The sequence below is a fragment of the Abramis brama genome, assembly GCF_963993115.1.
Source record: "Abramis brama genome assembly, chromosome: 10".
Taxonomy (NCBI): domain Eukaryota; kingdom Metazoa; phylum Chordata; class Actinopteri; order Cypriniformes; family Leuciscidae; genus Abramis; species Abramis brama.
The window spans coordinates 20,808,592-20,833,608 of NC_139972.1; the positions used below are offsets into that span (position 1 = coordinate 20,808,592).

At 36.1% G+C, this 25,017-nt stretch overlaps 2 protein-coding genes across 2 annotated transcripts; both read left to right on the plus strand.

Moving 5' to 3' along the window:
- Positions 1-677: 677 nt before the first annotated feature.
- On the plus strand, positions 678-7,807 carry slc13a5b (solute carrier family 13 member 5b). Its single transcript, XM_084126890.1, has 12 exons — positions 678-805; positions 1,739-1,867; positions 1,956-2,092; positions 2,208-2,419; positions 3,264-3,435; positions 3,515-3,637; positions 3,719-3,931; positions 4,184-4,290; positions 4,415-4,536; positions 5,192-5,353; positions 5,879-6,016; positions 6,339-7,807. The coding sequence occupies exons 1-12, from the start codon at positions 704-706 to the stop codon at positions 6,462-6,464; spliced, it is 1,743 nt and encodes a 580-aa protein (XP_083983016.1). The 5' UTR covers positions 678-703; the 3' UTR covers positions 6,465-7,807.
- Positions 7,808-9,790: 1,983 nt separating this feature from the next.
- slc47a3 (solute carrier family 47 member 3) lies at positions 9,791-24,240 on the plus strand (the record flags this gene model as incomplete). Its single annotated transcript, XM_084125604.1, has 17 exons — positions 9,791-9,910; positions 18,636-18,737; positions 18,852-18,920; positions 19,007-19,155; positions 20,111-20,153; positions 20,396-20,440; positions 20,512-20,609; positions 20,705-20,802; positions 20,896-21,009; positions 21,757-21,824; positions 21,899-22,007; positions 22,158-22,233; positions 22,950-23,019; positions 23,231-23,363; positions 23,704-23,798; positions 23,906-23,948; positions 24,026-24,240. 17 exons carry the CDS (start codon positions 9,791-9,793, stop codon positions 24,238-24,240), a joined length of 1,647 nt encoding a protein of 548 aa, XP_083981730.1.
- Positions 24,241-25,017: the final 777 nt, after the last annotated feature.

Below are 25,017 nucleotides of genomic sequence, written 5' to 3' on the forward strand. Positions count from 1 at the left end.
GAAATTTACATTCAATAATACACCTACACACTGAGAAATATTCACTCACTGTAAAAAGTGATTAGTTCACTTAACTTAACCGTTGCTTTAAAATGATTAAGTAAATAAATGTAATGCATAATTGAAAAAAAATAAGTTATGTGGAATTGTCAAATTCTCACAACTTAACTTTTCAATGCATGAAGTTTATTCCTTGATAATTTTAAGGCAACAGGTTTCCTCACTTTTTTAAGTTAAATCAACTAAGGTCTCAGAACAAGGTGTCCCTTACTTCGATTATAACAAAAATCCATCAATGTACATCCAAATAAACACTTGACTACATGAGTTCATTCCATCTAAAACAATGCAGCACAATTTATTTATTTTATTTTTTGGCCATTTGGCAATGCCATTAATATAGCTTCTAAACAGTCTTTAACTGTGTTAAATAGCATCCACTTTTCTTCTAAATCTCATCAGCCCAGAAATAGCAGCTGATTCCCTAGACTAGAGTTTCATCAAGTTCTAAAGATAAAAAATATATGATTTCAAATCTGGCTGTGTGCTGGAGTCTGTAATAATAATTGTTTTTTCTCTCTCACTCTCCCTGTCCCTCACTCACTCACTCACTCTCTCTCACTCCACCCCATTGAGCAGGTTAAAAGGACGAGTACAACAGTGTTAAACTTACTTTATATGCAAAAACTGTCTTTATTTTGAGATGTTCCCAACACTAAAATCCATATGGAACTTGAAGAATGGGATAGTTCTTTTCTTCACTCCTTTGATACTTCTCCCACTTCCAGTAGTCATCAACACAAGGGTATGTAAATTAAAGCTTTTATCTGAATTGAACAAAATTGAACAAAAAAAGCTTATAGAATTACTTCTATAGTGTAGATTGTGCATGCTTTTGTCTGAGGTTATGCTTGTTAGTGTTTATGCACCTGTCAAATGCTTTAGTAACGTAAATGTATTCTATTTAGTACATAGGGACTACATTCATACCCTGAGGCCTCCATGTACAATAATTCATTGTGCCTCAAAATTGTTTTTTTAACCCTTTGTCATTGTGTATGTTCAAGCGTGGGAACACATAGTAGTCTAAATTCCTGACTCCGAGTCAATGTGTTTTGCGGTCATGACTGTCATGTGCACGAGACAAAGTTCATATCAATTGCTCCCACTGATAGTAAATGAAATGTGTATTTTTGCCTCATCCACTGCATTGCCAGGCCCACTGAAGCTATTTTAAAGATTTTTAACAAGATATTTAACATATTTGAAAAGGCAATACTATTACAGTGGGGTCCAAAAGTCTGAGATCACATTCAAAATCTGGGATTCATCACTTGAAAAAAATCCCCAAAGGTTTTGGATTTTGTAACAAAGAAACATTACGATATAAAATAATCAACAAAACAAAGATAACATCACTATTTGTTACTAATCAAATAAGCGTGTGATCTTCATCATTAGATGATCTTATGTCACAAGATGCTCTTTATCTTAGCACTGCTGCTGTCATTAAAGCGATAGACGGACATACCAAATGCTAAGGCATTTTAAATTTATTTTAGTTAGGGAAAAAAAAACAATTAAACTTTTCAATCAGATTGATTTGTAAAATAATAAAATTGTACATTATAAAATGAAATAAAATAATACAATAAAATAGCATTAACTGCATTCATTTAGTAAAATATGACATGATCTATAGCCTGTAGTTTTTAAAGAGCATGTTTCCATCTTCCAGGAGGCCAGCTGTGCCTATGTAATCATTCTGATGGCAGTATACTGGTGTACTGAGGCTCTTCCTTTAGCTGTCACATCACTGATACCTGCTGTTCTCTTTCCGATGCTTGGTCTCATGCAGTCCAAAATGGTAAGTTGTTCCAGTTAAAGGTATGAATGAAGAGAAGAATAGCCCGAAAGCACACATCAAAAGCTAAAGCTTTTATGTCGTTCTCTAGGTGTGTATGCAGTACCTGAAGGACACTAACATGCTGTTTGTGGGTGGACTGATGGTCGCTGTGGCAGTTGAACACTGGAACCTGCACAAACGTATCGCCCTGAGAGTGCTGCTCATTGTTGGTGTGCGCCCAGCGCTGTAGGTTAAACCCTGTACCGGGCACAATCGTTGGTAGATTGTTAAATCCAATCTTTATGCATGTACATTTCACGCTTGTATTCGCATTCTGACTGCTTCCTCTGTATTAATACAGCCTGATGCTGGGTTTCATGGGGGTGACAGCTTTCCTATCCATGTGGATCAGTAACACGGCTACCACGGCCATGATGGTCCCTATAGTGCAGGCTGTGCTGGAACAGCTGAACAAACAGGAGACAGAGCCTTCACAGATGACCTGCGGTGAGGAGCGGCCCCAGGCCCCTGAGGCGGAGTACAAACAGATGGCAAAAGACAGAGACAAAGAAGGTCAGGTGAAGAATAAGATGTAGTGCGCATACACTACAGTTCAAAAGTTTGGGTTAATGACTTTTGAAAGAAATTAGTACTTTTGGTAACACTTCAGTTTAGGGTCCAGTTCTCACTATTAGCATGCATATGACTAGATATTGGCTGTTTATTAGTACTTATATTAATGCCTTATATGTATGACCATGTTCTACATCCTTAATCCTACCCAATAGCGAAACAACATCTACCTTACTAACTATTAATAAGTAGTAATTAGGAGTTTGTTGAGGCAAAAGTCGTAGTTAATAGTAAATTAATAGTGAGAACTGGACTCTAAACTAAAGTGTGACCGTACTTTTATTCAGCAAGAATCCATTAAACTGATCAAAAGTGACAGGAAAGTCATTTATAGCTTAATGTTTCAAAAGTTTTCTATTTCAGATAAATGAGTTTAATACATCAAAGAATCCTGGAAAAACAAAATTCCACTAAAATCAACTGTTTTCAACATTGATAATAATAATAAAAAAGTTTCTTGAGCACCAAATAAGCATATTAGAATGATTTCTGAAGGATCATGTGACATGGAAGACTGGAGTAATGATGCTGAAAATTCAACACAGGAATGAATGACATTTTAAAGTAGCCTACATTAAAATAGAAAACGGTTATATTAAATTCTAATAACATTCCACAATATAACTTTTGCTGCATTTCTGATTAAATAAATGCAGACTTCTTGAGCATAAGAGACTACTTTTAAAACATTATAAAGTCTTACCAATCCCAAACTTTTGAATTCAAGACAGAATGTTTATTTTTGAACGAACTATCGCTTTTAAGTATATTCCCTATTTCTTAGTGGTGCTGCGCATGTTGGATGTCTCAGCAGAGGCCAAGCAAAAGGAGTCAGCAGAACAGCGGCTCATGGCTAAAGGCATGACTCTGAGTGTGTGCTATGCTGCCAGCATTGGGGGAACGGCCACACTCACAGGCACTGGACCTAACCTAGTATTTAAGGGTCAGATGAACCAGTGAGTATTAAAAAACAAACACTTTACTACAACCATTCGTGTTTCCAGTAACTGAACCCTTTGCTTTATTTTCATCCAGATTATTTCCTGAGAATGGTGATGTTATCAATTTCGCTTCATGGTTTGGGTTTGCGTTCCCCAACATGATCATCATGCTGACGATAGCTTGGCTCTATCTTCAGTTCGTTTTCATGGGATTCAAGTATGATATATAATCACTTTGGTGGATTCCACCTTTGCTTTTAAACATTCCTTTCATGAAGCTCTTTGTTCATGTCTCCAGCATTAGGAAGACATGGGGATGTGGGGTGGTAAAGTCCGAAAAGGATATAGCCGCCTATAATGTGATCCGGGAGCAGCATCTTCTGCTGGGACCGATGTGTTTTGGTGAACTCAGCGTTCTGGCTCTCTTCAGTTTGCTTGTGGCGCTGTGGTTTAGTCGAGATCCTGGATTTGTGACAGGCTGGGCAACACACACCTTCAACATTGAAGCAGAGTACGATTTAGTCTTGAATCATTGAATTTATTGCAAAATTGCAATTTATTGAAGTCACTAACCATGTTTGATATCCATCTAAATGTAAATGATTTAAGCCATTTTTCATAGACTAAACTCAAAATATTTGATTGTTTTAAATAAAAAATTATTTGATGTTTATACAAAAATATCATATTGTATTAAATATATATTTAGAACATTTTGGAATAATAATATAACCTTTTGATGTTTAAAATTCCATACATTCAGATATGTGACGGATGCTACAGTTGCAGTCTTCATTGCCATGTTGCTCTTTATTCTTCCATCAAAACCACCTCGGCTTTGCTTCTGGTCATCAACTGGCTCTGAAACAGGTAAGACATATTTTACACAACAAAAAGGTCTACACTGAAAACACTGGAGCCTATTAGAGCTATATGTCAGATGGCTGAGTGTTTGGATACTGTTTGCTATGACCCACTATATATTCATTCACAGAGCCTCAGCTCTCTTCTGCACCCAGTACAGCCCTGCTGTCCTGGAAAGTAGCTCAAAAGAAGTTACCCTGGAACATAGTTTTGCTTCTAGGTGGAGGATTTGCCCTGGCCAAAGGTAGTGAGGTGAGAGTTTTATGCACTCAATGAAAACGTTATTTGACAATTAGTGTGTTTCTCCAAACCGCTGTCAAGATAAATGGCGGCTGTCATAAAACTGGTCTCTAAACATTTGCAAACATTTTTCAGATTTTTTTTATAAGAGATTTATTGAAACATACAATAATTAAGACATCGATAACAGAATAAATAAAAACATAATGTGTTTATAGCATTTAGAGCATATATTTAACAATGCATTTAGCAATATGCTCTATAAACATCAGCCAAATTTTGTAGACAAAAAGGGTTGGTTGTCTATAGCACAGCAATGCATGAAGCATGGCTCACATAGAGGCTCGCAGCCAATTCGCTTGACCAACTTGATCCCTGCAATGCGAAATCTATGTAGGGAAATGTTTTGCCTTCACACGCATTCTTATTGAAATTACTAGATGATTTCGAACACAAATTTCACCAAGCAACGGTAAACATGATCTTTAGGTCTCATATTGATATCGTGCATCACATGTCCAAAACCTCAGAATTTACTCTGATAATAAAAACATAACTAATTAGCGTGATCATAATGATGGATTAACGTAATCATCATTATGATTAAAAAAGTGAACAAGTTCCATATTTTTGACCTGCGTTTGACTTCATATATCTCTTATCTCAGGAGTCAGGTCTATCCAGATGGATTGGAAACCAGTTGACTCCCCTACACAGTATCCCTCCCTGGGCCATTGTTATCATCCTGTGCCTCGTGATTGCTGTTTTCACTGAATGCACCAGCAATGTGGCCACAGCAACCCTTTTCCTCCCTGTTCTTGCTACTATGGTAAGAATTGAATGTAAACCCAGGAGCAAAATTGAAAGCCTTAGGAAGGTTTTCTCATTCTTATCAGGGAATAGGTGCTGGAAAAGCCTTCAATGCAAGTAGAACATGAGAAAATGAAATACATACTGTGTTGTGTGTGTGTGTGTGTGTGTGTGTGTGTGTGTGTGTGTGTGTGTGTGTGTGTGTGTGTGTGTGTGTGTGTGTGTGTGTGTGTGTGTTGTGTGTGTGTGTGTGTGTGTGTACGTATATGTGCTCAAAAGGCGCAGGTGCTCAAATTCTTGAAATAGCATCCGCCATGAAGTTGTATTGCTCACCAGCCGTGAATGCTTCAACGAAACGGCGGCCTCTGTGCAGACATGACTCACAGTTTGTTCTAATCTCTAAGAATTACAGCCCAATTACAGACACATAGAGACAGCTTAGAAAACACGCACTTAGATCAGAGACACATGAGTCAGCACTATCCACAATTAAATCTTGTTTTCTGCTTTATAAATATGTCAGACATTTCTGATTGCTTCACAGTCTCAATCTGTTGGAATCAACCCTCTGTACGTCATGGTGCCATGCACACTTAGCGCATCCTTCGCGTTCATGTTACCTGTGGCAACTCCTCCAAACGCTATAGTCTTTTCTTACGGATACCTCAAGGTTTCAGACATGGTGAGTTTCAAAATGTTATTCTAGAAAAAAAAAATCACTTTCCCTGGTTTGCTCTGCCCAAACGACAATTTTTAGCTAATTTTCATATTCAAAATGTCAAAAGCTCATCATAACACAAAGTAACTGGTTTACAAGATCAGATACCATCAAATGATAGGCTATATGTTGTTATGTCCGTGAATGTTAAAATTGTTCAAACAAATGTGGCCCTATATATAGACAAACCATAAGTTGCTTGACCACTTCTAAAAGATGTTCCTTCCCAGCTGCTCCAGTGACCAATAAACTCACTCAGTGACATTTAACTTTTTGTTTTTCTCAGGCAAAAACTGGCATGATGATGAATGTCATAGGGATTTTCTGCATCAGCTTAGCCATCAACACCTGGGGCAAGGCCATGTTCAACCTAGATTCTTTCCCTGCTTGGGCCAACCAAACAGTAATATGATGGACAGTACGAGGCCGAATGCAAACCAGCAAGCTGCTCGTTTTCTTCCCATTATTCTCATAAACTTCATGGATCCAAGCTGTAGCACAGAGAAACTGAAACCTGCCATGTCTTGCAGGACTATTTTGCACATTGATAACCTCTTTCACTTAAGGGTCTGACTAAATAAGCAGCCATATATGCTATGTTCAAATATTTGGGGTCAGTAAGATTTTTTGAAAGAAGTCTCTTATGCTCACCAAGACTGCATTTATATGATCAAAAATACATTAAGAACAAAAATATTGAGAAATATTATTATAAATTAAAATAACTGTTTTCTATTTTAAAGTATTTAAAATGTTTGGGGTTTTTTTAGATGGGAAAGCTGAATTTTTAGCAGGCAATACTCCAGTCTTTGTGTCCTTGTTGAATAAAAGCATTATTTAAAAATGAAAAACTGACTCTTACTGACCCCAAACTTTGAACAGTATGCAGGATCATCACATAAGTTCATCTAACAAATGATATGTTGACTCAAAATAAGAAAGCATAGAACAAACAAGAAATGGAACCAATTTAAGCAGCAGGTTAGAAACATTATTTTCACAATATTTACTATCATATATTGTTTAGAAGGCATGCTAATCTGTCATAACCACAACTAGTTGAGCAATCCTTTCGTCAACTAAATAATAAGGCAGCATTGTTGACATTAACTCCAATTATAATTACCCATTTGAATTTCTCATGACTGAGATATGAAAGCCTCGTCCACAACTGCCTTAAATCTCGGGCAACTCCTACATTAAATGAAACAAATACCTCATAGTTCATAACAGGTGTACTGAAACATTTGAACATTTATCAATTTTGGCAATCAGATTATTAAAATCTATCTATGTCGTTGTGTTTTAACAGAGTTTACAGTATGTAAATATGCAACTTCAATACTGTCTGTACATCTACGTTTCAAGTTTTTATAATTCCACTGAATCCACCAATCAGTGATTACTGTACCTATAGCATCAAAATGACTTGAATATTTGTAAAATTAAAGTACTGCAGAATTGTAAAGCATATGACCTTAGTGTGAATGAAAGACGGTCTTCCAGAGTTTAATGCACCTATACTGTATATTCCAGTGTGATGTGTGAGTTCATTGATACACTGTATCTCATTTTGTTTGAATGAATACTACAATGCTTACTGAATATTTCTTTTGGAATTTTGGAGAAATTATTAGAATAAATCTGTTTATGAAAATAAAGCACTTAAAGGGCATGGAATAAATGGAATATGCCCTCAAACTGCTGTTCTGTTATGTTAAAGAGATAAATCTAAATAAAAACATCTTTCCCTACAACAATATGCTTGATCCTAAATTACACATTCTGCTCAGTGTCTATGGTGGTTATGTTATATATTAGGGGTGTAACGGTACGTGTATTCGTACCGGACCGTTTCGGTACAGGGCTTTCGGTTCGGTGCACGTGTGTACCGAATGACTGAATGCAATATTTTGTGTGCGGAACATGGGTACATTTTCGTGTTTCCACACGAACATATTAAGTGGCGGAAGCCTTCGCGTTCAGCGCAAATTCCGCCCTGCAGCTGATTCTAAAGTTTTACCAGAGCCCGTCTGGTTTTAGTTTTACCCGTCGTCACTGTAACCTAAACCAATGAAATCGACTGCAGGGCGAAAAAAAGCTTTTCCGCTCCGCCTCCGTGTGCGCCGCCGCACTCTCCGTTCCGTGTGTGTGTGTGTGTGTGTGTGTGTGTCTGCGCGCTGCGCTCTCTTCTCAATGTTCGACTCCGTGTTTGCGCTGCGCGTTCTGCTCTGTCGTTAACGGCCCAAACACTCCAATCATGTACCGATCACGCACTGGAAAAGCAAAGTCCCCTCAAATAAGGTGAAATTTCTTAGTAGTAGTTTCTCAGTTTCTTCTGTTTGCTGAGCTGATATAGTCACGCTAGCAACAATGGTAAAATTACCTGCTCTGATCACATGCTCTGGTAATAATAGCTTTGTAGGAATATATTTTATTTTGATAATTAGTAAAAAAATGGGGAAAAAAATCTTAAATTGATTGTTGATTGATTATTGAAAAAGAATAATACATTGATATATATGTTTAATATTATTTTAATATAGGGCTATTTTCTGTTCCTTTTTTCCCTGGTGTTTCATTTAATTAGGTGATTCTAAGTTTAATTATTATATTAATTATGAGCAGGCCTACAAGCTGGGATTGGTAATGCTGCACTGTAATCATAGTTATTTATTTATATTTTTCATTAAATTTATTATGTGATATTGGTTTGAGACTGAGAGTATTTTATTAAGTGGAGAACTTTGCAGCAGTATTTTATTTCTTATTCTTTTTTTTATTTTATATATATTTTATTAAAAAGTGTTTAAAAAAAGTGTAAACAAATTGTTAAAAAAAAAGTTTATAGTAATAAACAACCTGCAGTTTAATGTTTGCATTTCTTTCCCTTACTGTACCGAAAATAAACCGAACCGTGACTTTAAAACCGAGGTACGTACCGAACCGTGATTTTTGTGTACCGTTACACCCCTATTATATATGCTTCTGGTAACATGCCCAATGTCAAGTTTACCGTTGATATATTCTGTTAGCATATATTCTAATAGCACAAGATGATGTATATATAAAAAATAAAATAAAAACTGACACCAGATGCTGTTTAAAATAACTATAATTATGCAACTTAAACTTTGCACACCAAGGACACTAAAAGGAAGACTTTCATTAAGTTCAAAGTGATCCCGCCAGTACAAATTAAATGTGAAGCTATTTGGGGAAAAGGCATGGCACAGAAACAATGACAGCAATGACAGTGTTCTATAAACATTGAGCCCTATAAAATAGCTCAGCTGACTCTCTCATGCAAGCACAACCAGATTTGGTTAACTTCAAAATAAAGAGCCAGTCTGTAATATAGAAAGAAAGCTAACAGATTTTCTGCACAAAAAAGGCAGTTTTCTATATGATGGATCAGTACAAAAAAAAACAAAAAAACTCTGAGACTGACAATTCAATATATTTTGTTCTACTTAGGTTTCCTAACAGAACGTTAGCATATGGGTCCCAGTTGGTTTCTTTAAACAATGAATGAATTAATAAATCAAAGTAATTCTAAAAACTTTTTCGGTAGGTTTAACCAAAAACATACCTTGTTACACTGAGTTTTTACTGACAGCCTATAAGAGAACGTTTACAGAACGTTCTCTAATAGTTATTTTTACATTCACAGCAGGGCTCGCAAAATCGCCTGCCCGACGTCCCGGGGCTATTGTGTTTTTTAGTCGGGCTACCAAAATGCATAACCGGCCTGCCCGACGTGTTCGCTTCAGTCTTGTTATAATCAGATTCAGCGCGTTCTTCATCTTCAATCCGCAGCGGCGCCGAGCAGAGCGCACGTCAGAAACAGAGGACAGGGTGTGTGTGTGTGTGTGTGTGTGTGTGTTCATCTGAGTCTCATTGGTCTGTGGTGCTCGTCAATGTCAGAAAATTTGAGATGACCAATCAAATCAAAGTAGGCGGGCTTTATGTTCACAAGAAGCTGCTGAGCGCGAATTTGAGCAGAGCGACTGACGCTTCAGTTTACGGTCAAGTGCGAGATAAGATGTAAGTAGCTTAACTAAACATTTCATATTTGACAGCTTTTTTAGGTCATAAATGTGAAACGAATGACAAAAAATAATCAGGCAAATGAATATACTTTTGTCGAATTTCGCCATTTTGAACTGAAAATAGGCCTATGTAATGTGACTAATAATTAGTTTACTGTCATTGTGAGGGGACATTAGCATTAACAAAGCCGTTTTCATCATAGGCACAAGATTAATAATGAATGTGTACATGTTGAGAATTAATATACAATTTGTAGCCTTCAGTAAATTAAAGTTCAGCTTTAGGAGGGGAAGAGACAGGGCAAGATGAGGAGACTGAGAGAAAAAGAAAGAGTGATGGATAAGAAGTGAGAGCAGGTATTGACAAATAATCTACTGCCCGCTGACATGGTTTTAAAGCTATTTCTTATCCTTTTTTGGCCTTCAAACGTCTTGAAATGTAGAAATAAAATCAGAGAAATAAAAAATGTGAACCCCCTAATAACCTTAAATGTAGGACCTCTTTGATTATAAAGCCCTGTCTACGGCCCTGTATTAGGAATAAGATCAATAATGAATGTTTGCATATTGTGAATGAATTTAATAAACTTAGTTAGGCTACCTAGCTTTCCTAGTAGCTTTCAGTAAATTAATGCATCTGAGAAAATGATTCATAAATTAACCTATCAGTTGACCCTTTGTTTACTTTCTTAACTGACAGACAGAAATGAAAAGCCTATAGCAGCTATCAGTCAAAGCTCAGCTTTAGGAGGGGAAGAGACAGAGCAAGAGAAAAACAAAGAGAATAGGAGTGTGATGCTGATGAGGAGAGAAAAATAATCAGCTGCCCACTTACATGGTTTTAAAGCTATTGTTATCCAATTTTGTTGGCCTTCAAAACCTCTTAAAATGCACATATGTAGATCAGAGAAATCAAAATTTTCTCGGGGGTGCCCCCGAACCCCCCTAACTAGCATATCTCACATTTGGGACCTCAGTGATGAAAAAACCCTGCCATCTGCATGTTAATGAAACAAGTTAATAGTGAGTATTAGACCCTAAACTAAAGAGTTACTTATTTTTTATCATACCCTCATTGGGGGCTGAGCCACAGACATGACTGATTCATGTTCCATACTGGTCACACACATTTCAGTTCAGTTAGAACCAGATGCATATTTGTTGATATTTGTGTTTTGAAAAAGTTTTTGATTCATTGTTTTAACTCCTAACCAATATTCTACATTAAAAATTGTAGTCTTTTTATATGGGCTAGTAAAATTCATTTCGGGCTACCAAAATCTGAAGAGTGCCTGCCCGAAGGGCTACCAGCGATTTTGAAATTTTGCGAGCCCTGCACAGAACTAAAAATTGTTAGCTGGGCTCAGCCTTTCTTTGAGAAGAAAGTGTGGGAAAGTTCTCTTTTCAAGCAGGAACGTGAAGTATGCTTACAATTAATGTCAACAGAAAGCAGGGGGTTCCACACAAAAAGACTGTGACTTTAAAAGTCAATGTTTGGTTGTGACTGTGACTCAATCACAATCTCTAAGGTCGAGTTAAATCCTAAGGGTAGACAGTGCTGCACCACTGCAAATCCACCTGATGATTTCACAAACCTTCCAAGGTTAGAAGCATTGGATTAATGATAGCTCATGGTCTTGTGGAGACAAAAGACTAGACTTCACAACCATGTGTTTATAGTCTCCATGCAGCCAGCGGCCACACTGCAACCCCACAGTGCATAATAATCCTCAATTGCTGAGGTATGACCAGGTTGAAACCTCATGATAATTTCTTGCAATTGTTGCAATAACTACAGAGGAATGTTGCAATTTTGGTCAGGTTTAGATCACATGCGTGCGGCCGAATGGGCAGCCGAACGAAAGAAGTGTGCCAAACAAAGGAATCCTTTTTAAAAATAGCAGTCACATATAACACACAAAAATCTTTGGCATAAAACGAAGCGATGAAATTGAATTACAGAAAGTGATTCTCAAAAAAGGTCTGCCTTTCACCACAGAATGCATTTTTTTCTATTTAAGAAATTAAATTGTTATAGGGCTAACAAGTAAGCAGCTAACAAGCGGTTGGGTGTTCTGTGACACTGTGATCACTATGATCCTAGATCTTTGAGGGAAGGAACAGATTTAATTACAGTGCCCTTTTCTGCTTTTCGGCATCTCCAACACCCACTCATTATCCATCTGAACCAAAAGCGCATATGCCTCAGCCTCCAATTTGGCTGTATATACATATAAGAGCCCCCCAAAAAACAGTAAGCATAAGTTCATTTTTGCTTGGATGTTATTCTTGTCTAAGACTTTTTGTTGAACTAAGTGAATACGGTTAAGTCTTTACTTTCTGGTAAGTAATATGTTGGATAAAAGGCTAATTCATTTTCTAGTACCCTGTATTAGTGACACAAAGAAGTATGCTACTTTGGGAGAGAGCGGGGAGAGTTTTCTCTAGCAAAGGTTTTGTAGGTTAAAAATCCTCTTCAATTAAAACATTAAAATATTATATTATTAGATATAAAATATTAATCATTAGACGGTCTCTGTGCTTTCTTCTCGTATATTCATTGTAATAAAACGTGTATCCAAGACTCAATCTATTATAATTTTAGGACAAATAGCTCCACCAAATGGCGACACAAGTAGTAGTGCACACAAACAATCTGTTTCACTAAACATAGCATAGCAACCAATTAGAAACATCAAATGTCAGTTTTGCCATTGTGAGGATAGCGTTCAAAATGTCATGGGTTTTTCAGTACTTATACTAGGCTAGTTATGAAAGGTACAGTAAGTAGTTGATTTGTGGACTCTCCCAAAATAGAGCAGTCTCCGTGTATTCCAATAGTAGGCTATGCAGCTGCAGACCCGCAGCACCAGCAGTTTCAGAACCACAGTTTCAAAACCGCAGTCACAGAACGGGAGGGGAGGGGCGGGGCTTAAACAGTCATAGTTGTGCTACCCATATCATTATGTAGGCTATATTGGCGGAAGACTATGGCAAGCCCTTTTAACATTTAAAAGCTAATTTTGACTATCCGGAATTAACATTGTAGATATCAACAATGTCTTTCTGACTAGTCGTAATTACATTTTGGATAGGTGGAATTGTCATTCAAGATATCTGTAACGTATTTGTGACTAGTCGAAACGACAGATAGAGATATCTGTAATTCAGTTTTGACTAGGCAAAACTGAATTACAGATATCTGCAATGACGTCATTGAAAACGACATTCAACTCATCACACATCTTAAATGACAATTGCAGATATCTGTAATTCAGTTTTGACTAGGCAGAATGAAAGTTAAAGATATCTCAAACGTCATTATGACTAGTGCAAATTATTGTGCATGACGTTGCTCTATTTTAGATATCCATTTCCCCTCCCCGCCATAATCAAAGAAGAAGTGGGTTAATTTCCTTATTTCTGTGAATGGTAGAAGAAAGAAGCAGTCATGGCATTGGCTGTAATCGAAAAAAACACCAGAAAAATGTTTTTTATATAAAAAAAATAAAAAAAATGCTGCAATGCTATGTTTATGATCATGCTTAAAAGGTTATTGTTGCCGTAAGATTTATGCGTGAAAGAGATTCACACTAATTCACTTTAATAAAGATGCTGACATGCATGCTATTCTTGCCATGGAAGTACAATAACATTAACTTCCTTAGATGAGAAAAAAGTTCTTAGTTCAGATTAGTTCTTATTTTTTATTTTATTTTTTCAGTTTGAAACAGTATCTAACAGCATTAAAAAGACGATTAAAAACTCTGGTTGCTCCGACATGGTGCTAATCAGTGCTAATTAAAGTTAACAGTTAACAGGTGCTATGTGATTTGATGATTTGAACAACACGCTCTGCTCCCGCCTAAAGTGTGATGCATACAGATATCTGCAACGTCATTTGGCCTAGTCAAAACTCTAATTCAAGATATCTGTAATTACATTTTGACTAGGCAGAATGAAAGTTACAGATATCTCAAATTTCAGATATCTCTAATCAAAATTAATTTCAAGATATCTATAACTTGATAATAGATATCTACAATTAAATTATGACTATCCCTAACTCCAGTTTAAGATATCTACAACGTCATTTTGACTAGTCAAAACTTAATTTAAGATATCTGAAAAGGAACATGTAGATATCTTGAATTGAGGTGAATTAAAGATATCTTGAACTGGAGTTATGACTAGTCAGAATCAAATTGAAGATATCTCAAACTAGAATTACAGATATCTACAATTCAGTTGCAGATATCCGTAATTCACATAGTGGATATCTGCCACTGAATTGTAGATATCTGTAATGATAAACCCCATACAAATGAATGGCAAAAGTGACGTCATTTGTCCTAGGAAGAATGTCTTTGTGGATATCTGAAATGACAATTATGGATAGGAAGAATGTAGTTGTGGATATCTGAAATGTTCTTTTTGACTAGGCAAAACTGAATTACAGATATCTGCAACACATATCCAGTCTAGCTTTTAAATGTTAAAATGGCTTGCCATAGAAGACTCTTTGGTGCCTTTGGGCACTGACACTGACCTAGAGTGACGTCAACAGTGAAGTCAAATTTCATTTCCAACCAAAATCCAAGGTCTGTCCGACGTCGGATGTTGACGTCAATCTGACGTTGGGTTCTGACATCAACCCAACTTTAACCATGCAAAAAGCATGGTATTTTACCATTGGTTTACTACGGCAAACGTGACTTTGAAACATAGTTCTCTCAGCCTAGCTGTCTTTAACTTTAGCTAGTCATCATTAATGAGCATTCTAGACAGTAACAGAGTGGGGCTAGCTCAATCTTAACTTAGCATCCTTTGGCTTTCCACATTTAACGCGACACATGCCAAACTTAAGTTAACTTACGTCTTTGCTCTTCTTTTCTTTCAAAGTCTGAATAAAACTCCGTCAGCAATTTTTGCGCCTGCCTTTTCTTCTTGGCGCCAAGTGCTAACTAACCACAGCAGGACATCGCCGTCAGTTTTCGCGCACTATTTACCGATATGACAACACGTCACGGTACCACAGCAAACGGGGATGAGTGCTGTGGCCACTTGCATGCATAAAATTAATTATAAATAAATAAAAGCACTGTAAAATATTAGTTTTGGTTCAGAAAACCGCTAGTACTTTGCAAAAAGAGTGTAAACGAGTGAGTTTTTTTTTTTTTTTTTTTTATTCAGTTCAAAACCTTACAAAACCATGCAGCTATACAGATGTTATTGCAAGACCATGCAGTCTAAAACCTTGGCATGGTTGCATTTCATTTTTCAATTGTCTAAATTTACCTAGCAAACACATTTACTGTGGCACGTTGCATTTCTGCTATGGCAACGTGAACGTCGCTCTCTAAAATTGTAAGACGCAACAAGGCTGCAGCAACATTGTTGCGCGACATTCAGCAACTGAGAGACGACGTTCTGACAATTAATTTTTTTATGCTAGATATAGATATTCCCCATTTAGCATGTTATGTTTTGTGGTTAATTTTTAATTATAGATATAAATATATAAATATTGAATGTTAGATAATTATGTACTTTTTAAATATTGTTTATAAATTATTATTTATTTATTATTATTTTAATCAACACCTGCAAGTGTACACTTTGAAGAGTAAAAATTACGTAGCTAATTCAACTTTATTAAAACTGCATATGGTAATCAAATTGCACTTCCAAAAGTCATACATTTGTAAGAAAAAACAAACAAACATATTATACAGGGAGTGGACTAACGTTAACTAGCATGAGCAGACATGAGAAAATCTAGCAAAGAAACGAATGAGACGACAAATCAAAGGAAAAAAATCAACAGGTGTGCGAGCAGTTACAAACATTTTTTAAAAAGTTAAACATTTGTCATACACTGTCATAAATAGGGGTACAATAGGAGTACCCCAAGGTACAATCTACACTAACGTACCCCATAGGGCTTATTATTGGACCTCAAGGTACATGTGCCTTTTTGAGGGTCAAAAAGCATTAAAAGGTACATATATGTACTGTTTATTTTAAAGGTTAAGGTACAATATTGTACCCTTGAGGGTACAGCCCCAGTGACAAGCCATTGTACCTAGGCTAAAGGTACAATTATGTACTTTATTTTCTGAGAGTGTACCTGACCAGAAGATGTTCAAATAAATGTCACATTAGAGAAGGAAGTTGTTGGTAATGTTCTATAATCTAGGTGCAGGGGCACCAAAGAGTCTTAATCCGCCACCGCAAATAGTAGCCTACTTAAAAACACAGAGGTATAGTAAATTAATGTCAAATAAGGCCCTTGTAACAACAAGAACGTAAAGGAAATAATATATGTTTTAAAAATTTGCTCATTACATCATGATATCTAATGCATATTATATGAACAAAAAAGTAACTTTATTTAAAAGTATTGTTGTTTTTGTAATAATATTGTAGACATAGATCCGATCAAAACTCGAAAAACTAGAAAATTACGTGTATGGGTATAGCGCTATTTTAAGCCCCGCCCCTCATTTTCGGTTCTGCGGTTCTGAAACTGCTGGTAGCCTACTGCGGGTCTGCAGCTGGAAATGTCTCGTTTATCTGGCTTCTGGATTATGTAGGAAATTCTGAGGGTCACATTTGCTATTATAGCCTACTACAAACAATTAAAAGTAAATTAACTATTTACACAATTACGTGGATGTGCTCTTTCTCACAAATATTTGTATATCTACAAATATCTATTTACTGCTGTTGTTTCAGTATTTAGGCTACTGTGTGTGTTGAAATAAGCAAAATAAGTGGTTCCTATCATTAAAAACAGTTTGCTAGCACATTATTTCCCACTTCAGGCCTTACGATACGCATTCATTTGGACAATAAACATAATAAAACCACTAGTTTGAAAACTCATATAGTATGACAGATCCTCTCGACAAGTCTTTGGCCAAAAAGAATCCGAAATATTAATATTTCAAGATCGATCCGCCCATCTCACGTGAGCTGGATTGGACTACGAATCTGTGACTCATTTATTGTGACCAGAAATGTAAAGTGCGGTTGAACTTTATTCAGCATATAGGCTACAGATAACAAAAGTGAATATCATCTGAACGGCTTTTTCACGGCTCGTGTTTCAGATTTCTGTGAATCAACCATCAAACTATTTTTCAAGATGAACGAAGCAGAAAATACATCCACATGTCAAGGATACTCGATATGTTTTAGAAGTTGTTTACCTGTGGACTTCACAAGAGAAATAGTAAACTTGTGCTTGTTGCACGTTAATTTTCCTTTTTTGGAAACTCACAGAGAAAAAAATGTTTGGTTACCCGCTTGCACACCTGTTTAGTTTTTCTTTTGATTTGTCTGCTATTTAGTTAATTTGTGGATGTATCCTGACTGATTCCGTTTACCGACCGTTTACTACGCTCCCATGTCTGCCATGTACAGAACCCGGTTTTGTTCATTAAATGGTCTGATCTGCCTTTGCTTTTTATGTTTTATTTTATTATACGTAAAATAAATTTGTATATTCGTTTATTTCGTTTTTTTCCACAAATGTATGACTTTTGGAAGTGCAAATTGATTGTTATATGCAGTTTTAATTAAGTTGAATTAACGTAACCTTCTGTCATTTTTACTCTTCTAAGTGTAACTTACACTTGCAGGTGTTTTGTTTCTAATTTACTGTTAGGCCCATTAAATAATAATAAGGATAAACAATTTTTAAAAAGTATAGGCTATAATTATCTAACATCTGACTAATTCAAAATTAACCTCAAAACATAACATGCTAAATGGAGGATATCTAGCATAAAAAATGTATTGTCAGAATGTCGTCTCTCAGTTGTTGAATGCGTAGCATATGCACGCAAAAACATTTTTGGCGTATAAATGGCACGAGAAATAAAATTCGTGGTATAGATACGCACTTTCATGAGATCGTGTTTCATAATCTGCTACTGGGCCGGCCCTCTGTCAAATTTTAAAACCCAGTGTGGCCCTTGAGCCAAAAAGTTTGCCCACCCCTGCTCTATAGTCTGTACAGTATTTTATTTTAACTCTAAATTGCTTTTAACGTCATGGTTTAATCGATTAACTGATTAATGTTAGCAGTATTTTATCAGTATTCTTTATTATTTTAACTAGCCTATTTATTTTGTACAGTATATCAATTTGTCATCCTTAAAAGGTGAAGTGACGTTATTTTTGACCCCAGCAGAAGCAAACGGAATTATGTAAATCTTACATTATTTCTTCTCCCAGAAAAATAGCTAATAAATAAATAAATAAATAAATAAATAGAAAATCTGTTTTTTTGAAAACCCATAAGAAATTCCAGAGGGAACCTGCTTTTCCTGGTCTGGCTCACAAATTGACATCACATTATTGCTTCAAAGCAAGCCAACAGAAGTATATCATAATTTTTGAGAGAGTAAAAAAACTTTATATAAATCTTTCTTTTGAGTTTAGCTAGCATCACAGAAATTACACACTTCACCTTTATTAATAGCCATGTTACCCATTAGACTGTCTCTGTGCTTTCTTCTCAGTTTTTGTCCTATCTTTTCGACTATTTAATCATTTTTGTAAGCACTGTGTTTTGTGGACACTTGGGAAAGATAGAGCTTGATGGTGTGACGCTTGCCATAGCTGTGAGTTTTAAATACTTATCTCCTCTTCAAATGTGTAATGTAATTTAAATATATTTTAAATGTAGCCTAGTAAGAGAGTAATAATAATACATTTCACTGTGTTCTCACCAACAGGCCATCAGTGTTATGGGTATTGGTATTGGCTATGGCTTGTCCGCAGCATGTGACACACTTATTTCTCAGGTAGAGGCTACAATGCATTACTCCGTTCATTCACACACAAACAAATACTTCGTTATTTGTCTCACACTGTCGCTCTGTCTTTCCAGGCTTATGGAGCTGGTAACTTGCATCAAGTTGGTGTTATAACTCAGAGAGCAATTTTAATTCTGTTACTCGCATGTTTTCCATGCTGCGCCCTTCTTATCAATACAGAGTCAATATTGCAGGTTGTGGGACAAAGCCCAGAGGTTGCCAGGTGAGCACTATACAAGACTGGCATTATCAAACAGGGACGAGAGACAAAAATGCAGACCAGCACAGACTACAATAGTCCATGCAATGCTAGTAATAGCTTTATGGAACATATTTGTTGTCACAGTGTCTGGGTTGTGTTCCCTGGGTCACCACTAGATGTCCTCCTTCCCCACGGTGTCTGTCACATTTGAACTACATTCCCCATGATCCTTGTCTCTTCATTGCACTCAGCTGTCCCTTGTCACTCATTATTACACTCAGCCAATTCCCCATTAGCATTGTCATTTACCTGTGTATTTATACCCTGTCTGTTTTAGTATGTGTTACGGAGTCCTTGTTGTATATTGTCCACACTTCTGAGGTCTGTGTTTCTAGCCTGTTTCTTGTTTTTGGATTGATTATATGGACTTTGACCCCTGCCTGGATGACTACGATATTGGATTACACTTAATAAATAATTACATACTGCTATTGGATCTATTTTTCCTGTTTTCCTGTGTGTCCGTGACAGAACGACTCAGCAGTATGTAATTATTTATTAAGGGTAATCCAATATCGTAGTCATCCAGGCAGGGGTCAAAGTCCATATAATCAATCCAAAAACAAGAAACAGGCTAGAAACACAGACCTCAGAAGTGTGGACAATATACAACAAGGACTCCGTAACACATACTAAAACAGACAGGGTATAAATACACAGGTAAATGACAATGCTAATGGGGAATTGGCTGAGTGTAATAATGAGTGACAAGGGACAGCTGAGTGCAATGAAGAGACAAGGATCATGGGGAATGTAGTTCAAATGTGACAGACACCGTGGGGAAGGAGGACATCTAGTGGTGACCCAGGGAACACAACCCAGACACTGTGACATTTGTGTACTTAACTGGAATTAGTTATCAAAGAAAGAACAGGCTAGAGCATAATATTTTATCATTAACCTTATTCTGTTTCAGAGTATCTCAGCAGTATGTGAACATTTTTTTGCCTGGTCTTCCGGTATGTTTTTCATATACACATTATCTGAAAAAGTTGCCACACTTCAATATAACACACACTTACTTTGTCACATCTAAAATCTACTCAATGCCTAAAAAAGGGATTTTGCACCACTTATGGTCTAATGGTTATTTCATTAACTCTGTGACTAAAATACTAAATTTTTATGACCATGTATATCATTTAAAGTACTTAGGGCTCTCAGTGTAGAAAAATAATACCATGTTATTTTTATCTCATAGGCTGCATTTATGTTCATTATTGAAGCGAAATATCTACAGAATCAGGTAGGAGAAAAACATGAAAATGAACTGCTCCTAGAAAGCATGAATGTGAAACTTACAATCTCTCATTTCAGGGAATAATTTGGCCCCTGGTCGTAACTGGAATACTGGCAAATGTCCTAAATGTTTTAATCAACTATATCCTCCTCTTTATTCTGGACATGGGTGTTCCGTGAGTTTCCATAACATTTGCTCTTAAACTACAGGACAGAAAGGAACATGGAAATCAAAGACATAGCTTACTGACCATGTGTATTTCAACTTCAGAGGATCAGCAGCTGCTAATACCATCTCTCAGTACAGTTTGGCGATCATATTGTTTATCTACATCCGATGCAAAGATCTTCATAAGGACACTTGGGCTGGTCAGTACAAAATCTGTATATATTATTATGTGCATGTGAAAGCCATTGAAAGTTGACAGATATATTTTAAAGCACTTCTTTGTGGCCGTATAGGTTGGTCGATAGACTGTTTGCAGGAGTGGGGCTCATTCATCCGTCTGGCCATTCCAAGTATGCTCATGTTGTGTGCAGAGTGGTGGACGTACGAGATTGGAGGGCTGCTGTCAGGTTAGAGCGCATGCTTCTCAAAAATGTACAGGTACAACAAATATTAACATAATAACAACATATTCTGTGAATATGATTATATTTATTAAAATCATAATTGGATGCTGCCTTATTGGGACATTACTTTTCTCTGTCCGTAACGCTACCAGTTAAACACTTTATTCCCACTATTAAATACCCGTTAAGCACTTTATTTCCACTTTAAAAAAATATATTTTTTTCTTAATTTTATCGGGTCAAAAGCTAGCGCCACTAGACTTGCTCTCCACTCCAATGATCCTGATATCAGATGGGTTACTTTTGTAATTTAGTCTGGCTCAATCAGACAATTGGTGGGCGGAGTTAGTGTAAATAGACTCTGCTAATAAGATAGGCTATGTATTTGCTCTTAATGTAAATAGACACTTTGACACTTTAAGTATATTGCAATGACAAGAAATTAAACACAGATGAATTTTGACAAAACATAAATACACCATTAATTTTGTGTAATTATGCCTTTAGTATGTTTTTTAATTCAATTTTTAAGGCTTTGGGATAAAATTCTGGAAAATAATTTCCTGGAATTTAATTACATTTTTTAAATTCTACTTTGTTATATTCTAAATTGAATTACAATTCTGCATTCCTTCTCAATTCAAATTCAGGAATTTTTTTGAAATTTAAAAGGGGTTTTCAATCCAGTTCTGAAATGCGCAGAACCCTGTTCCTGACCTTTGATTTATTTTATTTTTATTTTTATGGCAGGTCTGATAAGTGAAGTGGAGCTTGGAGCTCAGTCAGTTGTGTATGGACTGGCAAATATTGCTTACATGGTATATATTCATTAGTGTGAAAGTGTTTTATTTCAAGCTTATATGAACTCTATAAGTGAGTGGCCTGTGTTCAGTTCCCTATAGGTTTCAGTGTGGCTGGCAGTGTGAGAGTGGGGAATGCCATGGGAGCAGGAGATGTTGCTCAAGCCAAGCTCTCTGCTAGACTCTCTATGATTTGTGCAGGTAATGCTAAGAAAGAACGAATGGCCCGCTGTATTGTATATGTTCTTTGCATATGTTCTATCCATTTTTCTTATTATTTATAATGTATTATCCATTTCTTTTTATTCTTATGAGAAATGTGTAAATTATGATTTTGTATTTTATTTACAGTTTCTGTTGCAGTGGTTTTGGCAACTGTCATTGGATCCTCAAAGAATGTAATTGCTTATATCTTCACAAATGACAAGTGAGTGTTCTTCCTTTAGTTAAAAACATTTCAGTCATGTCAACTCTCAGAGTGGATTATTTCAACCAGCATTTACTGGCATGGGGCATGAGCTTAAGAAGAGATCTGCTACACTGCTGTAGCAGTTTTCATAATCACACAGCAGGGCAAGGTATGAGACATATGGTTATGTGGATTAGGAAGTAATTCTAATTGGCTGATGCCACTGCGTTGGAAGAACCAATCAGCGCTCGGTTAGAGTTTCATGACTGAACTATGTATTTGCAGCTTTTTTCTGTAATTATCTTCTGTGTAATTTGCTCCTAATCTCTCTTAAGTAGCCTACTTAAGTTGGAACTCTTATTTTGGACTTTATTAACTTTATATTTTGAAGGCATTTCAAAATCTCTGCTCAAAAAGAAGTTTTAGATGAATTTTTTTTCAGATACAAAAACAAGTTATGTATGCAGTATACAAGTTATTTAAAATATAAATTTTATAATAAAAAAATAGCTTTTTCAATCATTTTATATATTTTTTAATAATAATTCGTTTTCTTTATAATAATTCTAGATTTTGCATCTGGAAATAACATAACATTAACCTTTTTATTAAAAATAACATATTTTCAAAGCCCCAAACTCATAAAATGAATAGCCTCAAAGTCATAAAATAGCTAAAAATGTTTCTTGAAAACAGCATTTTGACAAAAATAATAAATTTCCTTCTTCTCACAGAGACATCAGAGCGAGGGTTGCCACGGTAATGGTTTTATACGCTCCTTTCCATCTTCTTGATGCCACAGCGGTAAGTCATTAGCCGAGTTGTGTTAGAGCACTCACAGCCCTCATTAGTGTTAATAACAAAACTGACAACAACACAATGATCATGAGAGTTGAGTTCAAACCTTAATTACATTGGATGTTGTCCTTCACACATAAATAAATCTGAGACTGCACTGGAATGGGTCATCTGGGGAGATGATGTTAATTATTGTTTCTTCCTTTAATCCAATCAGGCAGCAGGTGGCAGTATAGTGAAAGGCCTGGGAAAACAGAAAATGGGGGCAATCTGCAACCTTGTGGGATATTACGGTGTTGGCTGTCCAATTGGAATATCCTTGATGTTTGCTGCTAAAATGGGAATTTTTGGTGAGACATATATGATACAATATAATACATTTTCAATTTTAGTTAGAGCGCTAACTCTAGTATTTTCATTAGTTCTCAGTATTGTAATATTCTATTATTATTAAAAAAAATTTTTTTATATATATATATATATATGTATAAATAATATATATATATATACACACATACACACATTTTATTAATATAAATATATAATATAAATATATATATATAAATATATAAAAACATATATAAACAAATATATATAAATATAAACATATCCAGTATAATATATGTAATATTGTTTTTTCTGTTTCACAGTCTTGCATTTTATGTAAATCATTGCTTTAATCTCCTCAAGGTCTGTGGACTGGCCTGTTAATTTCAGTCTTCCTTCAGTCAGTGTTCCTTATTGTCCTTCTTTTCAAACTGAACTGGAAAAAAGTATCTGAAGAGGTGAGGAATATAGGATTTCCTTTTATTAAAAGCTTTGGAACTTAAAATCGCTTTAGTTCTTTTACAGTGCATTTGAGTGAAGCTTGATCTAAATATGAACTTTTCAGGCACAGATCAGGGCTGGTGTGCTGCCAAGAAGGACGGATGATGGTAATATGTTTGTTTAGTAATTCAAAAGTCTGATTATATTTAATGAGGCATGCTAATAAGAGTAATTTTCTTGACAGGTGCACAAGAGGAGGGTGGACATATTGAGGACTGTGCTGTGAATAATGCTACAGATGTGGATGGGCTACTGGATGATCAGACCGATGTGATAGTCGCTACAGTGAGGATGCAGCTGCCACTGAGGGTGTTAGTGCTGCGCCGTGGCCTGGCTCTGGCAGCTATGCTTGTGCTCCTCGCTGCTGGACTCGGTGTTAAATTCCTTCTTAACGGATGACAGCCTAACAACCGAAGGACTGGTATTGGGGAAATGTCTTAAAGCAGACAGACAGTCCACCCAGATTATGGATGGTAGGATGCCACCCAAAAGGTGTGCACCTGTGCAACATGTCCACTTTGTATCTGAAAATCTTTCCAGGACTTCAGATGGTGTCCATGCATTGAGCAGTACAAGTGCATTTTGTTTTTACATGACATGGGGTGAATCATTTTGTACTTGCTCATATTGTGTTAATGTTTATATTTATTTATATAAATATATTTTATTAATCTGACTCTGTTAAACAAAAACAACCTGTACAATCCCAAGTCCTACAATAAAGCCATTACCACTTGCTCTCACATCTTTATCATCTCATGAATTTATATTTAAACGTACAGTATGTAATTTTTTACACCGCTAGGGGTCGCTAACCTCTTACAATAACAAAGGCGTAGTTTGATGATGCAACATTTGCTAAGAATTATGGATCTTGTCGTCAACGTCAAGCCGACCGATCTAATAATGTTTATGGATGAGTGAATACATCGATGCTTTTATCATGACTGTGATATGAAGCAGGTCGGGATTGCTAAGAGACAGCTATCAGCTCCACACGCGAGTCGAGTCCCGCGGATATAAAAGAGAATATGGACATTTCATTCTACCGAACTACACGCAAGTGCAGAATTACAACTCACAGGTCAGTTTATTAGACAAATTAAACTTGTGAGGTAACGCAACGCTGTTTCACTTGGTCTAACATTACACTATCACACTAAACTGCATTTAAAT